This window comes from Zingiber officinale, chromosome 1B, assembly GCF_018446385.1.
Source record: "Zingiber officinale cultivar Zhangliang chromosome 1B, Zo_v1.1, whole genome shotgun sequence".
Lineage (NCBI taxonomy): Eukaryota > Viridiplantae > Streptophyta > Magnoliopsida > Zingiberales > Zingiberaceae > Zingiber > Zingiber officinale.
In genome coordinates this window covers 1,028,134-1,049,061 of record NC_055986.1, presented here as the reverse complement: position 1 = coordinate 1,049,061, position 20,928 = coordinate 1,028,134, and the positions used below count along the sequence as shown (strand labels likewise).

General features: G+C 36.5%; 1 protein-coding gene and 1 long non-coding RNA gene across 2 annotated transcripts; both read right to left on the bottom strand.

Moving 5' to 3' along the window:
• Positions 1-13,840: 13,840 nt before the first annotated feature.
• LOC121980849 (putative F-box protein PP2-B12) lies at positions 13,841-15,359 on the bottom strand. Its single transcript, XM_042533474.1, has 3 exons — positions 14,932-15,359; positions 14,705-14,823; positions 13,841-14,418 (listed from the first exon to the last, which is right to left on the bottom strand). The coding sequence occupies exons 1-3, from the start codon at positions 15,214-15,216 to the stop codon at positions 13,983-13,985; spliced, it is 840 nt and encodes a 279-aa protein (XP_042389408.1). The 5' UTR covers positions 15,217-15,359; the 3' UTR covers positions 13,841-13,982.
• Positions 15,360-17,476: 2,117 nt separating this feature from the next.
• Positions 17,477-20,928, bottom strand: LOC121980342. The gene is made up of 3 exons (XR_006111614.1): positions 20,444-20,928; positions 19,584-20,367; positions 17,477-17,728 (listed from the first exon to the last, which is right to left on the bottom strand). It is a non-coding gene; the product is annotated as an uncharacterized LOC121980342 (long non-coding RNA).

Here is a 20,928-nt window from a genome sequence, read left to right as displayed (position 1 = left end):
TAAAATTTCATATGATATTATTTTATATTTTAATCATCGTACCGCCCACCTTAGACGCATCCCATTGGATGCAAATACACCAGATCTGATCAATTTAAACATTGATTTCTCTGTAAAAATCTTTATTTCTTTTTTTTTTCATAAGGTTTCTTATAAAAATTCCCTTTTAATTCCCCTCCTCCCAACATCGTTAACCTATTGAGCGCATCGTCTATTTTTTCTGACCTTTTAAAAACTTCATTTTCTTTATTTTTTTTCATGGTCTGTTTTTTTTTCCTTTCAACAAGACGAGCAAATGTCCAAATTGGACACATTTGCCCGTTCTATATTAAATTGCTCAGCATGGTCGAATTAAACTTTTAATGAGTAATAACGGTAATTATTTGCAAAAGATACTTTCAGAGGTGTCTCAGCCATTCTTAAGTCCCTGGGCGGGAAAAAATTTAATATTTTTTAAATAAATATTATTAGAAATATTTAATTTATTTTAATTATAGCAAAAGATGGAATTTGTCATCCTAACAACCCAACACGGGCAACCCTACGACTATCTATAAGGAGATAAATCGGGAAGCTGTAGTTGGTCATTACAAGAAAAGCATTTTTCTTGACTTTGTCGAGATTTGACACTTTACCTATTATAACAATATCTATCTCGTATTAGTCAACTCAACTATGTTCATGGAGTGACATTTAAATTTTATTAGTAAAATTTAAAAGAGCAATTTCATATATTGTCAATGATTATTTATACAATTAGAAGCAGTGGCTAACTAGGTCATGTAGAATTTTATCTTATGTCAAACCTAAAAAATAAAAAATATTTTATATTAACTAATTTAGAAACAAATAATAAATTATTGTAATACTATTAATATACATTTTAATTACAATTTTTTTTAAAAAAATATCAATCTTTTTTAACTTCGAGGAAGGAAAGTCTCGATATAACGGTAAAATTATTGTATAACCTAGAGGAAATAGGTTTGAGTACTAGATATAGTCACTACTTATAATATACTCTTCCTCGAAATCTTGATGGAAGCTTCATGAACTAAAATGCCTTATTATCAATTTTAATTCTGATAAATTATTAATAAAATTTATTTAGTCAAAAATATTTGGCTAGAAAATATCGATGGTGTATTATTAAAAAAATGAAAGAAAAATAAAATTTAAAAAAGAAATAATACTACAATATTAAATATGCTTTTAACTCTGAAAAATATTTTTATAAAAAAAATATTAACTAAGTATAATCGATAAATATTTTTAATTTATTAACAAAATTAAATTTTGATTAATAAATTAAATTTTCAACACTAAAAAATTTAAAATTACTAACTAAATTTTAATAAAAATAAATAAAAAATGACCAACTAAATCTAATTTTAATAGTAAAAAATTAAAATTATCAATTAAATCTAACACGAGTAAAAAATAAAAATAATCCAGATTTAATCTATAAAAAATTTAAAATTTTTGACCAAATATAGTTTAGCTAGTAAAAAATTAAAATTACCGATGAAAATAAATCTCAACTAAAATTTATTTTAACTATAATTTTAAATATTTAATATCCAAACTCATATGTTTTTAAATTAATATTCATATTTGATTTATATAGGTATATATATGTAAAATTTGTGGGCTCTAATATAATAAGAGCCCTAGGCATAGGCCTTAATGGCCTATGCCTTGAGCCGACTCTGACACAGCCGTCTCAAGGTTCTATGAGGCCCTAGGTAAATTTTTTTGTTTAGGCTTTAAGTATTAAAAAAAAATTTAAAATTTTTCCTCCTCCTTTTTCAGACTTACACAATGGCAGGTTTAATTTTTTTTAAATAATATTTTAAAAATAGGTTTTTATATAAAATTTAGCTTTCTAGTTTTCTTGGAGGTAGAATTATTAATTAAATCTTTATATTCAAGTTTTGATAATAATTTTTTTTTAATTGATAAAATTATTAAATTATTTAATATTTCTTTAGATAAATAAGACTTTTGTTGAACTATTATGCTGGATCATATATATATTTTAAATAATAATTTTATCAATATTATTACAAAAGAATCTTCTTGATCTATGAAGTCATCATCTTTGTCTTTTGAATTACTATTATCTTCAATGTTGATATTAATATTTGATGAATTAGATTTATGATCATTAAATTAAAAAGTTCTGGACAGATTTTTTTTCTTAAAGTATTATCTTTTAGTGAAAATTTTAATTAGTTTTTATTTAAATTTTTAATTATATTATTTTCTGAGTTTTGATTTTAAAAATTAGTAATAAATCTTTTAAGTACACACATGGAATAAATTCTCCTATTTTTTTAATTCGTCCTGAATCAAATTTTTTAGCAAACATATTTATATTCAAATAATAATAATAAAAAGAAAATATAAGCCTTACTATTTTATCAAAATAAAATTACTTAAAATTAAATGAACAATAAAACATGATTTATATTGTGTAGTTTAATTTGATGGTATTTCAAAATTTGACTATTACCTACACAAATATAATAAAAAATAAATAAATATTAAATTATATTTAGATTGATTAATTTAAGTAGTATGATAGCATCCATAAACAATTCTTTCATAATAGATAATAAAAAAATAGAAATACAATTGCGCATGTTGACCCCCGGGTAGCTTTTGGAGTATGCAAACTGATCGTCGAGGCTAGTGTTCGACATTATCTCCGTAAACGATATTGCTCCGCTACGGTGCTTAACGGATTGTTGCAATTTGTTCCCAAGATACAACGACGACGAACGTCTCGGAATCGTAGCACTCCGAGCGATCCATCATACCTATTTGATCAACGTTGATCAACGGTAGCCATCCATTCCCTAAGTCAACTGTCCAGTCATCTCCCTTTGCCCACGAGGATGCCGCATAGGTGCTGCCACGTCAGGTACGAGCCTGACACGTCACCCGAGTGCCACGTAGGCACTGCAATGTCACCTGGAGCATAAATTTAAGCTCCTCAATGCTCCTCGCGACGATGCGTACGTGCAAAGTGCGCCTACAAAGCGCTCATTGCGCACGTGGTGGGTGGCGGGCTCACAGGTGCGAGCACCTGCTCGCCCTGGGCTAAGGGGTAATCTGTCCTTTTATTTTTGTGTTAACTCCATTAACACATCTTCATTAATAAGTAGAGAATACACATCGGGAATTTCCGATGTGGGACTATTCTCCCATGCACTTTATTAATGAATAATAAATGTTATTTTGGGCTGACTTTAAACATTAATTTCTCATTCACCCTTAATCGGTTTTGAGCAAATTAATAGTCTAAATCTATCTACGCGAATCGTAGATTTCAATTTTGAAGTCAATTACGACTTTCAACAATTGATGGCTTCCTTCCTCTAAATCGTTTTGGTCCATTTAAGGCCCCAATATCCAACAATCCCCCACATGAATGGAAATTAATGCAATGCGTGTATGCATGCTGACATTTTACAAGAGTCCAATCGATAAGTCACTGCATCGGGAGAGGTAGCTTGTGGCTTTGAACCTTCCGTAGTGAAATGCTATCGAGTATACTAGGCTGCGCAGTGAACGTGATGTCTTGAACTGCTCAGCTGTTGGTGTATACTGAGACAATAACACCCACACAAAGATCTATCTCACCTACTTTAGGTTCTCATGGTTGGTTCCGTTTCGGCCATGGATACCATCTTGGATTCATGAGTGTTTCATTGAAGCGGCCTGTCTTCACACTCACATAGGTGACACTTCTATCAAGAGTATCCTACCATACTCCATCTTATCAGGTATAGAAGTCACTAAAAGCATAAGCTTAACCTCACTGCATGAGGTAGGACAGCACAAATTCATCCTAGGATTGGGATAGAGATAAACTATCTAATGTGCTGGACCACAACTTCTGTAACTTCGTTGTCCCATTGAACCAAGATCTTGGGATCTCCAGTCAACAAGGTTGGGTTACCGCTACAGTCGTTTTTAGTTGTAGATTTTTTAATCACATTCCTCTTGATGAGCAGTATACTTGATCTCGACTCAACCCCTTCGTTAGAGGATCTGCCAAATTATCTTTGGACTTAACATAGTCGATTGCAATCACTCCATTCGAGATCAACTGCCTAATGGTATTATGTCTACGACGTATATGTCGTGACTTCCCATTATACATATTACTTTGTGCCCTTCCAATCGCCGATTGACTATCACAGTGGATTAGTACGACAGGCACAGGTTTCACCCAGCTAGGAATATCTTCCAAGAAATTCCGCAGCCATTCAGCTTCCTCAGTTGCTTTGTCTAGTGATATAAACTCAGATTTCATAGTTGACCGAGCAATGCAAGTCTGCTTAGTGGATTTCCAAGATACTGCTCCCCCACCGATCGTGAGTACATATCCACTAGTGGATTTGGAGTCTTTTGTATCTGATATCCAATTAGCATCACAATATCCTTCCAACACAGCGGGATATTTTCCATAATGTAATCCATAGTTCATAGTATATTTCAAATATCTGATAACTCGCATCAATACTTTCCAATGGGTGTCGTTTGGATTACTCGTAAAATGACTCAGTTTGTTGACCGTACAGGCAATATCTGGACGTGTGCAGTTTGTGAGATACATCAAACTGCCTATTATCCGAGAATATTCCAACTGCGATATGGTCTCACCATGGTTTTTCGCTAAGTGTTGACTTAGATTCATAGGTGTTTTCACTGTAGAGAGATCGTACGCATTGAATTTTTTCAATACAGATTCTACATAATGGGATTGTGTTAAAACTATCCCTTCTGATGTCCTGAGAATTTTAATTCCCAATATAACATCTGCTTGACCCATATCTTTCATATCAAAATTTCTGGTCAACATTTTCTTTGTAGTCATGATTACATCATGATTACTGCCCATTATTAGTATGTCGTCTACGTATAGACAGACAATTACATAGCCTTCAGGTGTGTTTTTGACATAAATGCATTTGTCACATTCATTTATTCTGAATTCGTTTGACAGTATTACTTTGTCAAATTTTTCGTGCCATTGTTTAGGCGCTTGCTTAAGTCCGTACAACGACTTAACAAGTCGACACACCTTTTTCTCATTTCCAGGAGCCATGAACCCTTCGGGTTGCTCCATATAAATTTCTTCTTCCAACTCACCATTTAAGAACGCAGTCTTAATATCCATTTGATGTATTTCAAGGTCATACAGTGCTGCAATGGCTATTAGCACTCGTATGGACGTAATCCTTGTCACCGGTGAGTATGTATCGAAGTAATTAAGGTCTTCCTCTTGCTTGTACCCCTTGGCTACAAGTCTGGCCTTATACTTTTCAATTGATCCATCAGCTTTATACTTACATTTTAGTATCCACTTGCAACCTAATGGTTTATTACCAGAAGGAAGGTCTACTAATTCCCAAGTATGATTATTCATGATAGACTCAATTTCACTATTGACAGCTTCTTTCCACATTGGAGCATCGGGTCTAGAGAGAGCTTCACTTAATGTTCTTGGTTCCATTTCTGACATGAAAGTCATGAAATCTGGCCCGAACGATTTCTCAACTCTAGCCCGTTTGCTACGACATGGCTCTTCACTTTGATCGTCAATAATCCTTTTATAACAGCTAAGTTCGGTAACGTCATTTTTGTTTGAACTTCCGTTGTTATCACTTTCAACGTTTCCCTTTTTATTTGGGAATACGTTTTCAAAGAATATCGCATTCCGAGATTCTATGGTTGTTCCCACATGTATATCAGGAATGTCTGATTTGTGAACTAGGAAACGATATGCACTACTATTATGGGCATATCCGACAAATATCGCATCGAACGTTTTAGGTCCGATCTTTACTTGCTTTGGTTTAGGTACTTCGACCTTTGCCAAGCACCCCCACACTTTCAGGTATTTGTACGATGGCTCGCGGCCTTTCCATAGTTCATATGGAGTTTTATCATTTTTCTTATGAGGAATTCTGTTGAGAATGTGATTTGCTAATAATATTGCTTCCCCCCACAAGTTTTGAGGTAAGCCTGAATTTATCAACAAGACATTCATCATTTCTTTTAGTGTCCGATTTTTACGTTCGGTAACACCGTTTGATTGAGGTGAGTAAGGCGCCGTTGTTTGATGGATAATGCCAGATTCTGTACAAAATTCATCAAACGGTGCACCATATTCTCCACCTCTATCGCTTCGAATTATTTTAATTCGTTTGTCAAGTTGGTTTTCAACTTCTGTTTTATAGGTTCTGAACGCCTCTAGGGCTTCGTCTTTACTTCTTAAAAGAAAGACATAACAGAACTTTGTGCAGTCATCGATAAAAGTAATAAAATATTTTTTACCTCCTCTAGTTTGCACAAATTTCAAGTCACATAGATCACTATGTATTAACTCTAGAGAGTTGTTGTCCTTTCCACCGAATGAAAAGGTAGTTTCGTCATTTTCGCTTCCACGCACACTTCACATTTGTGTGTTCCATCAACATTGACGTTTGGTAATAAATTTAATTTGACGAGACGTTTAAGAGTATTATTATTCACATGTCCGAGTCGATCATGCCATAAATTAAAACACTCAACAACATAGCTGGAAGCATTTATTTTATTACCATCAAAATTTTAGAGTACAGGCATTACAACCATTTTGAATAGACCCTTTTCTAGATACCCCTTTCCTACGAAGACATCATTCTTCGTAAGTACAAAGTTGCCTGACTGGAACACTAGCCTAAATCCGGCCTTGACCAATGCCGCTCCAGAAACTAGGTTCTTACTGATGTCAGGAACATGGAGTACATCAATGAGTGTTAGCTCCTTTCTGGACGTCATCTTCAGAACAACCTTTCCGAGTCCAACAATTGGCGACGTCGTGGAATTACCCATATAGAGCTTCCTGCTATTTATTGGAGTATACTTGGAGAACATCGCTTTATCGGAACAGATATGACGAGTTGCTCCAGTATCAATGAACCACTGCTTCGGGTTGGTATCCACCAAGTTGGCTTCAAATACAACCGCAGTGAGATCCAAGTCCTCAAGAGAGGTTGCGACATGATTCGCAACATCCTTTGGCCCCTTGGTTGGCTTCTTTGGGCGTCTGCAGTCCTTTGATAGGTGTCCTGCCTTTCTACAGTTGTAGCAGGAGCCTTTGAACTTCTTTGCTTGAGCCTTCTTTTTGAACTGCTTCGGCTTTTTGGCGTTCGGCTCGACCAGGTTGGACATTTCGTCTATAGTCCGCTTGGTTCCTCTGGAGTGGGATAACTTTCGATTATCCTCCTATATTCGTAGCCTCAGGATCAGGTCTTGCAGCCCTATTTCCTTTTGCTTGTGCTTTAGGTAATTCTTGAAATCCTTCCATGACGGAGGGAGCTTCTCAATTACCGCAGCAACTGCGAATGTCTCGTTCAGCTTCATGCCTTCGGCGTCCAGATCATGCAGTATTAATTGCATATCTTGGACTTGAGATGAGACGCTTTTTGAGTCCACCATCTTGAAATCCAGAAACCGACCGACGATGAATTTCTTCAATCCAGCATTTTCGGTCTTGTATTTCTTCTCAAGGGATTCCCACAAAGATTTTGCCGTCTCTAGAGAACAATATACGTTATATAACATGTTGTCCAAGGCGTTGAGTATATAATTGCGGCACAGAAAATCTCCATGAGACCACGCATCGCTAGCAGCCTTACTTCCTTCCGTAGCGGCTGGCGTGTCTTCGTGCAAAAACCGTACAAGGTTTAGCGTTGTTAGATAAAACAACATCTTCTGCTGCCATCTTTTGAAGTCGGTTCCGGTGAATTTCTTCGGCTTTTCTTCGTGCGGAATGGTTGTCGGAATGGCGGTCGGAACGACAGTCGGAATGTCGTTGGTATCCATATCAGTTTGCAGGGACTATCGTTTACGACTGTTGACCCCCGGGTAGCTTCTGGAGTATACAAACTGATCGTTGAGGCTAGTGTTCGACACTATCTTCGTAAACGATATTGCTCCGCTACGGTGCTTAACGGATTGTTGCAATTCGTTCCCAAGATACAACGACGACGAACGTCTCGGAATCGTAGCACTCCGACTTCCGAGACCAGCGAACCTTCTAGTAGACTTCTTGGACTCTTGAATGCACAAGATGAGATGAATGCTTGAGGAAGAGAAGAGAGGATTGAGTGAATTGAGTGAATTTTCCATCATTTGGAGGGTTCTATTTATACTGAATGAAGATGTTGATTGTCCTTTGGGTGAGTGGATGTGTTCCTTGGGCTGGATCGATCTAGATCATCCATTCTGAAGGGTTGTAACCCTTCACCAAGCCCACTTCAATCTCATCCATCAGATCTGAGGAGTTGTGACCCTCAGATCCCGCCTATTGTCATCGGCCATCGGATCTGGATCCATTGATTCGATGCTTCAGATCAAGTCTCATCCCAAGCCGTCAGATCGTTACTCTTTGCGATCCAACGCTCTAGATCGCATCACAAGCGATCCATCGTACCTACTTGATCAACGTTGATAAACGGTAGTCATCCATTCCCTAAGTCAACTGTCCAGTCATCTCCCTTTGCCCACGAGGATGCCGAGCATAGGTTTAAGCTCCTCACGTCACCCGAGTGCCACGTAGGCACTGCAATGTCACATGGAGCATAAATTTAAGTTTCTCAATGCTCCTCGCGACGATGCGTACGTGCGAAGTGCGCCTACAAAGCGCCCATTGCGCACGTAGCGGGTGGCGGGCTCACAGGTGCGAGCACCTGCTCGCCCTGGGCTAAGGGGTAATCTGTTTTTTTATTTTTGTGTTAACTCCATTAACACATCTTCATTAATAAGTAGAGAATACACATCGGGAATTTCCGATGTGGGACTATTCTCCCATGCACTTTATTAATGAATAATAAATGTTATTTTGGGCTGACTTTAAACATTAATTTCTCATTCACCCTTAATCGGTTTTGAGCAAATTAATAGTCTAAATCTATCTACGCGAATCGTAGATTCCAATTTTGAAGTCAATTACGACTTTCAACAATTGATGGCTTCCTTCCTCTAAATCGTTTTGGTCCATTTAAAACCCCAATATCCAACAGTGCATGTCAAGTATAAGCTTGGTGATATGGAAACACACTTCAATACTGATGTCTTCTCCATCAACAGTAAAAAAATTGAAAATAATATAAAAAGAAGAGGGAAATAGCAATAGGGTCTATAACATGTTATATATGATTGACTAATAAAAAAACTTTTATGATGGACTTTGAAATAAAAAAGCTAAAGTAGGTAAAAATTCCTAGATCATGTTCTTATTGAGAAAGAGGAAAAGAGCGAAGAATAACTGAACAGAACATAAAATAGCATGTGCAATATCTGTACCTTCCACTACATTGCAGTTACTCCCAGTAAAATAGCATAGATATCCTTCATCCGAGGAATTCTCTCTCACTAGAAGAAGAATAAAACAAAACAATTAAGAGGCCCAAAGCCAAAGCCAAATGCCTTAAGCAGCCGAGCATTGAAGACAAAGAATACAAGCACCTAACATTCATTGGATTAGGTAATCGGTCTTATAAATGAGTGTGGTTAATTACAACATGTAGTGGTAAAATACAAATGTATAATTAAATTGTAGCAAATGTATAATTAAATTGTAGCAATTAAAGAGATAGGTGAAAGGTATAAATGGGTATATGTTCACATGATGCTCATGCAACATTAACTTAAAATTGGACTTACAATTAAAGATTTTATAAAAATTAATAAACAAAGATTTTTAACTTGGGCATAGGCCATTAAGACCTATGTCTTAAGCCAGGCCTGCTAACTTATAAACATTGATTACGTTTTGGATTTAGGGCTTCTCCTATGTTTTTTTATATGTCGCATCATTGCCCCATAAAAAGTAAAAAAAACCTCGCTCTTCTTTCTATTATAAAAAAAATTCCCTATAATTTTTTTATGGGCTTACACTCAATAATTCACTCTTCTCAAAACTATTCTTCGAATTATTGTGTAAAGCCCTTAAATATTTGTGCTGGAGGTCAACTAATTGACTATGATCTCTTTTTATCCTCAATAATTATATTGTGTAAAATAATAAACATATATATATATGATATCTTTTAAGTTATTCATGTACTAAAATAACCTTGGACCTCTGATCAGTACTCAAGGAGATTGGAATACCCTAAATACTCACTCGACATCCATTCTTATAGTTCCTTGTCTTTGCTTGAACATCTTTCTATTACAATTTTAAGGGCATAAAAAAGCACAAAAATAGTTCATTCAAAATAAATTCCATCAGTTAAATAGTATACTTTTAATTTGTATACGTAAAATTAGCCTCCAGTATATTTAGTTGGAGAACGTTGAATCAAGATGATTCAACCAAAAATCGACAAAAAAAAAGGGACTAAATCACATTATTTTTTTTTTTAAAAAAAAGGGTCACACTGTTTGTCAAAAACTAGGTTTGATATTTCAAACCCAACCGAAGGTTTAAAAAACAAAAAACCTGGCCACCAACTCCAAAAACAAACGGCTGGGGAAAAAATCCATTGGAGATGAGATGATATCCTCTGTCCTGAAAATGTTGTGTCCCCGTGTTGAGTATCGATCGGACGGCTATGATATTTTTATGATGTATATTGCATTCTTGAGATGTGATTTAGTTCGTCCGATCAGCGCTGAGACACGGAGACACAACATTTTCGGGACAAAGGATCTCATCTTATTGGAGATGCCCTTATCATAATTTATGGGAATCACCACACAGAATGCCTGACATATATCATAATTTACTTATTCACACAAGTTTTTTTTATTGATAATTCATAAACAAGGTAAACTCCTAACCCTATTTCAGTGGTTTACTTTCCGCTATTTCTGACTTAGCTTGATCCGTATTTCAAATTTGAGATTTTTAGACGTAAATCATGATTTGGAATTGGAAATCTCAATTGAATTGAAAATGCATCTCTCTTTAACTTAATTTGCAGTACTTCAATGACATGAGAATGGCTGATGTGGAGGGATCCTATGAGAAAATACAAGCACTGCTAAACCTAGGGATTCATCCTGTGGATATCTTTCTGATGCTAGCTGCTTCTGAAGGTGATGCCTGAGATTGAGGAGCTGATGAGAGCAGGTGTAGATGGAAGAACGACTTTGGCTAGAGCAGCCACCAAAGACGATATCAAAGAGCTAATCTTAGGTTTTTCTGTTTAAAATGTCTGAGCAAGAGTTTGATTGACCCTTCTGTTTTTTTATTAGATTACGTTGTTGTCTTTTTTTTCCCTGTATTATTGAATGTAATAAATCTCTAGTTTTGGAAACTGTTGCATATTTTGGCCTGCATGACAAATAAAGATAAAGCTGGGGTTGCTCTTTTGCTACAATGAAGTTACATCCTTCACAAAGGGGTTTGAAATATCTAGTCAATTTTGAAGCTAAGTTCCAAGTGGTCTTGTGATCACTAGTATATCGAGTCAATTAATTAGATAATGCATAAGATAGTAAGCTTCCATTTTTGAGATAAGACTGAAAAGTGAACGTCTGAGTTGTTGATTTATTTAGATTCAATTTGCTTAGAGAATATCTCAGTTGTTGATTCATTTAGACTCAATTTGGGTAGAGAAGAATAACACATTTCAGATGATCAGTTTGAGAACATTATCATCGATGCAAACGGTGCACATAGATGTCAAATACTGTTCAACAATATGTTGCTCTAGCATCTGTGCAGGTTCAATTAGCCTTGGCCATTTCTCAATAATTATGTCTTTCAGATTTGTAAGATAACGTAATCCATCATTTAAGCTCAACGCTGGGCATTCAACCAGTCCGAATATATGCCGAGCGAGAATATAACGTCAAGCGAAATAACCCGTCCGAATTAATATATATATATATAGAAGAATGATATGCTGCGACGCGATCCGTGCAATTTGGTGCGGCGCGCATTAAAATTCATGCTGGATCAATCCACTGATCGATCCAGCGAGGCTGAATCGATCGGTGGATCGATTCAGCTCTACTTGACACCGATCGATTCAGCTCTACTTGACTAGTCTTCTCGAGCTCGTCGCACCCTTCAACCGTTGGCGACCTCCGGCCGCCGACCCCGAACTTTACTATAAGTCTATAACCAGAGCGGAAGGTAAACTCAGGGGGTTCCGGCCGCGGTTGGGGCTGCGATTACGACTGGAAATGTCCGCGATCACGAGACGAGCGTGAGAAGACAAGCGCTAAATAGATCCATTGATCAATTTAGACGCACTGGATCGATCAAGCCCCCGCTGCATCGATGCATCACACGCGAGAAGACCAGCAAGCAGGCTAGATCAATCCACTGATCGATTCAGCCACAATGAATCGATTCACCGATCGATTCAGACATGCTTAATCGATCAGTAGATCGATCCACCGCACCGATCCACACGGATGCGTGTCGCAACATAATATTTTCATGTAATATATATATATATATATAGAGAGAGAGAGATAGAGATCTTTTTGGTGCACTTCGAGACGAAATAATAAGTTGGGCGTGAGAATATAACGTTGATCAAACGCTGAGCGAAATAAATAGGTCATATATATAAACAATCTCCATAGGAATTCCCGGACTGAATAATAAGTCGATCGGATCTGTGAGACCGAGCGAAATAAACAGACCAGATATTTGTAGATATTTTATGATAAATCTCCGGACTGAATAATAAATCGATCGGATCCGTGATACCAAACGAAATAAATAGACTGAATATTTGTAAATTATTATTCCATATCATAATTAAACTTACTTGTAATCCTTGTTCAAGGAAAAAAAAGTTAAATTTGTGGGAATCATCGCTCAAAATGCCTGACATTGATCATAGTTTACCTATTAACAAAAGCTTGAACTTCAGAAACAACAATTTTTTTTCTTGATAATTCATAAACAAGGTAAACTCATGCTATAGATTTCAGGGGTTTACTTAATTACTTTCCGCTATTTCAGACTGGATCCATAGATCAGATTTGAGAGTTTTACACGTAGATCATGATTTGGAATTAGAAATCTGAATTGGATTGATAAACACATCTCGCTTTACATTTGCAGTGCGCAAATGCTTCAACTACATGAGAATGTCTTATGCGGAGGGATCCTATGAGAAAATGCAAACACTGTTAAGCCTAAACATTCATCCTGTGGATATCTTGCTGATTCTAGCTGCCTCTGAAGGTGACAATGATAAGAAAAAGTAGACGAGTCGAGGATACAAGATGGATAAAAAAATAAGTTTTTCACATACCTTCATTGAGCATTACATATCCTATTTATAGGCTAATACATCACATATTCAAAAACCCACTAACTCCACAACATTAACCACTATCTTCCACCACTAACTCAACTTGTCAACTCATTAACCCACTAACACCACATTACAACTATTACCCTATTATTTCTCTCCACTAACTCAATTAAAACATGCCCACTAACACACATTCATCCTTCACAAAGGGGTTTGAAACATCAAACATCTAGTCAATTTTGAAGCTAAGTTCCAACAGGTCTTGTGATCACTTGTATATCTAGTCAATTTATTTAGATAATGCATATGATAGTAAGCATCCATTTTTGTGATATGACTGAAACTTCTAAGATATGACTGAAAGTGAAAGTCTCATATGTTGATTTATTTATATTCAATTTGCTTGCTTGTTGATTCATTCAAACTCAATTTGCCTAGAGAAGTATTTGATTTCATTAAATCAGACTCGAAGCATACATGGTTTAAGTTATGTTTAATTTTGGAAGAAAAAAAGTTTAAAGATGTCTTTCAAGGACCTCTTTAGCCCGTAAAAGCAAGAAATGAGAAGCATTTGATCATTCATCTAAAGCCAAATATCATAACCATACACCATCATCAGATAGTTGAAAAACGTCATATAAATGTATCAGAACACCATGAAAACTGCATTTAATTGAGTTTACAAACAAATTAACGTAGTAATTTAGCATCCACCTTTTTTTTTGTCGGCCTTATCTCAAAGCCAGCGAAAACAAGGCCTTTCTTCCAATGGAGTTCTTCAGTGTCAAGAAACTTTATCTCAATATCTCCTTCATCGCCTTGATCGTTATAAATCTCGCCTAGCACCATTTCCAGCCATCCATCCTCTCTCAACTGTATTTGTTTTTCTTCTTCCTCCTCCTCATCCTCTTCATCATCTGGTTCCAAAGAGACACGATTTTCTTGTGAATGAGCTCCTAATTTGATAGAGGCCTTTTGGGAATTGGAATCGAGACCATATGAATCGGGATTTAACTTGTAGATCATGTATGCTGTATACATTGTCTTTTGGGAGAGCAATCGACTGTCTATTGAGCTGACAATCTCGAGCCAGCAAACAGATACAAGCTCTGCCTGCTTACTAAACCTGAATAAACTCGCAGTAAATCAAACATCATATAAACAATCAACTATATATATATACACACACACACAGTAGTAAGCTGGAAAGGAATAATCACAATGCTTCAAGTATCAAGATGCAGCAACCACACCATCCGTGATCCGTCCACAAGGTAGTGAGCAGGGCAAACGGGCATAACATGAGTGTTGAAAATTCACATTTGTTGTTGAACAATTGAAAAGAAGAAACTCTTGAAAAACCTTCTCATAATGGAAGTAATGATAAATTGATAATGATAAATAGGATTTACCTGGAGTGTGGAAGAGAAATCCATGTCCAATGCTGAGGATGAGGGATCCAGGGTATATACATGGTTTCCGGAGATATCATGTAAGTCTTCTTCCCTGTTGACTTTTCCAAATGGAAGCTCTGTACATTGAACAACAAGTCAACTGCAGCGTTACTTGTTCAATCAAATTCAGAATTATCACTTATCAGTGCCGTGATATATTGTGCACATGACATGAATCTACCTACCAGTTTGCCCTCGTCGACGAGGAGGGGTTGGCAGAGGCGGAAGTACAGCTCCTTCCTGGAGGAGTAATCCACCGGATGTGTGGCGCGTGATAGTATCTCAGCCACGTCCGGAGGCAGGAAGGACTCCCACAAGAGATCAATTTGTGCCGCGGCGAGGAACGACTTGGAAACCAGCGACAACCTGCAGATGTCACGAGGCGAAGTGAAGGAGAGCATGTAGGTGACGCACTCCTCCGGTAGCTTGGAGAAGCCGCGAGTGGATGGCTCTCTTTTCTCTGTTGCCATTGCCTGATTCAACTGAACAACCGATCGATCGACGATGACCACTTGTTTCCTTTGATCGTAAGAGAGGGGAGGGGAGGGGAGAAATGACTAGTTCCTATGAGACTGAGCAGAATTAGGCATTAAGTTTGAAGCTTTGTCGGGCGTTGTTTCTTGGAAATTCTTGCTGGTCAAATATAAAAATGCACTAAATCAACTGCAGAGTCAAAGTATTCTGCACGATTAATCAGATTGGAATGGTGAGCTTTGGTTCCGCTACGGACAAACTTGAACAAGTCTTGCTGAGCAGTAGTATATTAAAATTGATTCACTCACGTGTTTCCTTTTCCAATTAAAAGAGTTTGAGATCCTTGCTCCGTAATCTCTGATTTCATAATTTACACGACCCCATGGTCATATGAGTTGGCATGTGATGAAATACTTATCACATGAAGATGCGGGATCGAAATTCGGGGCTATTGGAATGTAAATATTCAGATTCTATGTAATTCATCCCACCTGTCACATGCCCGTTCGGCTGCCGTGATTTAACTCCCTCGTGAAGACCTTGGGTCGGGTTTGACGGGAGCGCTGGGGGCGAGCGATTTCGCCTTTTGTCGCATGATTTCATAATTTACACGTTTGAGTCATAGTTGGAATCCGATCAAAATTCACTACGATCTCTATTGATTTATCTTTCCATTTAGGTTGTAGTTTGAGTTAAGACGGACGACTGCAGACAGTGGATGGATTGTATGGCGCCGAGTAGGAGGCGGTCCGCCCACAGTCGACAGCCTCCGACAACTTCCCTCAACCCAAATTACAATCTGGATGGGAAGGTGAACCTAATGGAGATCGGATTGAATTTTTGTCGGATTTCGGATGCGATCCGATATGTAAATTAAGAAAAGGATTAGAAATTATGAACCAGAGAATCTAAATTCCCATAAAAAAAACAAAAATACACTTATACAGCAATGATAAGGGATAATAAATGAAGGTCATGTGGCTAAAAAAGTTAATAATCTTACAAGGGTGTTAGACAAAAGTTAAGAAAGTTGTGTTCCCGACTCCTGACTTCCGACTCTCGACTCCTAGCTCTCAACTCTAGACTTCCGGCACTCGGCTCCTGGCTCTTGACTTTCAACCCACGACTCTCGACTTAGTTTTTAGACTCCTCCTGGTTAAATTGAAACGACCTCAACTATCAAGAATTAAAGCAATGAACTATTATTCATGGGGAATGTGGATAACACAACTGTTATCGTGAGAACGGTGAAAAATACAGCTATTTTACTCTAAAATAAATGGACTGTAATGACCATTTATTTCCGATGACATGAAAACGTTCGCGAGAACAAGGAGAATGTGGCAAAGGGTCCTAACCCTTTAAAAGGTAACCGGTCCTCATGTATGCGCATATCATTCTCGCAAACCCCCTAATATTGTTGATCTTCATCTTCATTCCATCAAAACCCTAATTTGAACGCCCGAGTAACATCGCCAGGGAATTCTCTATCCCTTTAACCTCTCGTCCTTGGTCTTCTTTACTACACAGGCCTTCTCAAATCTCCTTACATTCTTCGTGTAGTCTGGCGATTGAGAGTCAAATCTACACCGATGCCTAATATCAGTGTACAATCACCAGTGAGTTGACTGTCAACGTTCTCAAACAGGATCAAGTAACATTAAAAAGACTCTGTTTAAGATATTTTCCAACGTACAATTCTCCGTGTTCCAATTTTAATATTGCTTGTCACATAAGAAGAGGTTGCAAAGAGCTGATCAGGTGAAGTCACAAGGGAAAACTATTAAGGCAAAGTCCTTTGGGTATTCAATTCTTCGAATCAATTAATTTTGAGGATGATCATTTTGACCACATAAAATTTTTTCACTGAGATCATGATAAATCAGAAGACACTTATGATAAACTGTCCAAATGACCCGCTTTCTCATACTCGCTACCAATTAGAGGAAAAATCCCATCTCGTACCATTGATCAAATTGTTGAGTTGGGCTTTATCTGTCATGCTGCTCATGTGATATAGCAACTCCAGAAAACAGAACACTCAATGCTTTACAGTCTGAATGCAGATCACGAGTTAAGCATCCCAAATATTAAACAAAATTAATAGATAAATGCAAAGTAAGTGCATCTTTACTTGCATGATAATTAAATATTTACTTTGACTGTCCTTATAGAACTTTTAGTCATCATCAAAATTAAACATAACTCAAATCATGTTTCGGCTCTGATTTAATGAAATCAAATACTTCTCTAGGCAAATTGAGTTTGAATGAATCAACAAGTGAGATATTCTCCAAGCAAATTGAATATAATAAATCAACATCTGCGACGTTCACTTTCAGTCATATCTTAGAAGTTTCAGTCATATCACAAAAAATAATGCACCTCTGAGATAAACTCAACACGGATTGATTGGTTCTGATCTGTGTAGTTTTACCTTCAGCAAACTTCCAATTTTACTGAGGCCTTCCTTTGTGCTTTGAATTTTGCTCCCTATTTGAATCCATTCTGCACTGTGAATTAAACATATTATTGATAGTTTTGCAAACTAATGACTGGCTGCAATTACTACGAGAATGCTGGCTGAGAAAATGAATTTCTATTATGATCTACACATTTCATGCATGACCTTGACATTTTTTTTATACTATCTTAACCGTTTGTTAATATATGACAATCAAGCTTTGTTTCTGCAAAAGACATAGTATCTAACCAATCTTAGATTGCTGCTGATTATAAAAAAGAGCGCGTAAACGAGAAAGATCTCACTATAGCAAACTCCTCTTGCAACTTGCTTTTGCAATAATTTACCAAGCTCTAGGAAGCCAATAACTAAGGGTTTCAAGGGAAAAGGACATTTAATAGACAGGAAAGAAAAGAAACTAACAACAACAAAGGAATGTGCTTTTATTAAAGGAAAATGATAGATTCAGTAAACAAAAACAAAGAAATGCAATTTTAGTTTTAAAAATCATTATTATTTTTTTCATTCTTCCTTCTAATTATCCCTATAACCCTATTATCAATTCTAACCTAATCTAATTATTATCAATTTTAAGATGACTTCTGGAAAAAGTTTCATCTCCTTTATACGTCTTTAATTCTTTTAAAATGAAATTTAGAAAGCTAAAAAATATCAAATAATCTCTACATATTAATTTACCTCTTCCTATGCAGTAGTACCCTTCCCTCAAGTCCTCAATTTAATTTATAGGTTTTAAAAAGTATTTGTAAAAAAAATTTATGTTTAGTTGGCACTCGGTATTCAACTTACACCGACTAATCTTAGACGTGACCGATATAGCTCATGAAAGTTTCCCACCGGCTACCAAGATAAATCGGAAAAACGCTTGTAGTGGACGACCCATCAGCTTAGCATTCTTAAGTCAACCGCCCATTAAGTGAAATTCATCTGTTATTTCGCAGAAGCTGAGACTCGATCCTTAGATGCCTAAAAAACTAAGAAGACGCTCTTCCGCTACACCATTACCCCCGGTAAGAATAGTTTTTTTTAGCTGACATCAGGTATCCAACTTATGCCGACTAATCCTGGGGATGACCAGTCCGACCCACAAAAATTTTCCACTGATCACCAAGATAAATCGGAAAGTGCTGTGGACAACCCATTAGCCAAGTCAACCACATATTAAGTATAGTTTTATCTTTGATACAGAGTATACATGCTGAATAATTGGTTAATGGATTCTAGACGAATGAAAGATGACACTAAAATTCTACTACGGTATATAAATACTTTTTTAAAAAAAATATATATCTTTTATGTTATAAGAATGTGAGTTATTGTATGCCAACTGACTTGATATATAAATACATGAGATTTCTACATTATTAGCTACAAGTGTCTTTCAATTATTTATTTACAATGTAATTTTTTGTATGTGATTAAATATTTTCATCATCTAATATTTTTTCTACAGGTTATGTGAGTCCTACTTGAATATTGGTAAACTTTTCTGACAAAACAGATGTGTTCTATTGTTTTTAAAGTATTATTGACGATAGTTATGCATGAAGGCAAATTTGCCATTGCATTTACCCTTTTTCAATTTTTCATATAATTTATCGACTGTAATTTGCTTGAAGATGCCGACATTACAATATTGCTTATTTTTTATGCTTATAATATATATTATGTTTTATGATAAATCCCTGAACCATTTATTATTTCATCATTGCAAAACTTAATTACAATGTTATTTTTTTTTACTTTATGTGAATTGTGATTAAGTTCAAACCAACTTTATTAATTATATACTGCAGCTAAATAGTTATAATAAACTTTTTAATAAAATAAAGATAAGTACCTAAGAACTTCAAAGAAATGCATAATGACAAAACATACCTAAAGCAACTTCAGTTATTGATGTTATTTCACCATCAATACGGATGCCGGGGATATTTGAAATCAGTGGCCAATCTAACCCATCAATCTGGTAGTGACTCGATATTTGGGAAACCGACAATCTTCAAATTCTTGATGGAGGAGGCAGCTCCTAAGGAAGAAGGAAGTTTTTGTAGTTTAGGACAATTCTGGAACTCGAGGAGATTTAGGGTAGTCAGTTGCTGAAGCCACTCCTCTTGCTCAGGGTTGAGCTGAGAAAGATCATTACAACCTTGGATTCTGAGCACCTGAATACAAGGGGCCCTTCCTAGTATTGCCCAAACATATTTCAGAACATGATCATCGATGGAAACGGTGCGCAGAGATCTGAATTCCTGTTCAGCATATGGTTGCACTGGCATCTGTGCAGGTTCAATTAAAACTATTCAACTCCAAATATGTTAGAGAGGTTAAAGTTAGCAAATAGTCAGGTAGTACATTGCCAATATCACCAGAATTCCAAATATCAAGTTGTTTCATTGATATCAAAGGGAGAACAGGGATTCTTCTTAGCTTAAGACAATTTTCTATTCTCATTTTCGTAAGGCAAGGAAAAATTGGCCTACTATCTGATTCAGACAACTCCTCCCATTCATTCAAGGTATGAAATGTTAGTTCTTGCAGTGAAGGAAAGACCTGATCAGCATCCCCATAAAATTTGGCACCAATTCTTCTTACTGGAAGCTTCCAAGTAGATATGTCCATCAGAAATGGGAGATGATCCAATGGTGGAAGATCTTCCCACCTGGCACACCAATTAAAATGAATTGATTTCAAATTTGTAAGATAATTCTTCTCCAACCAACAAGGGGAATTCAAACCTCCATAGTGCAGAATTGTAAGGCTCTTTAGATTGTAATGAGGTTCAAGGCCTTCCATTATATCCTTCTGATCAATATCTCCCTGGCTCCTTCTATCTATTGTGTAATTGAACACAAGATGATCAATGTATTCTTTATCATTCAGTTTTGCCTCCATGGCCTCTACCTGAGATTCAACACACTCAACATTCTGTATGACTAATCTATTGGGCAATCTGTCGGATATTTTGGAGAATTAACTGAATTGAAATTACACAAAATCAATTCTAACTTATCTGTTGAGATGACATGAGCGGATAATCTCAGACTGCCAGCGGGGCTAGTTCTGCCAAGCTTCCGATGGTCCAAGTTGCGAAGTTAATACAGTGCGTAGCAAAATCACGAATCGATCGCCAATTTGGGAAGGGAATTCGCCGAGTAAGATACCGAGGCCTACGCTCAACGTTATTTCTTTGAAACAGATTCGACCCACCTCCGGCTGTGCA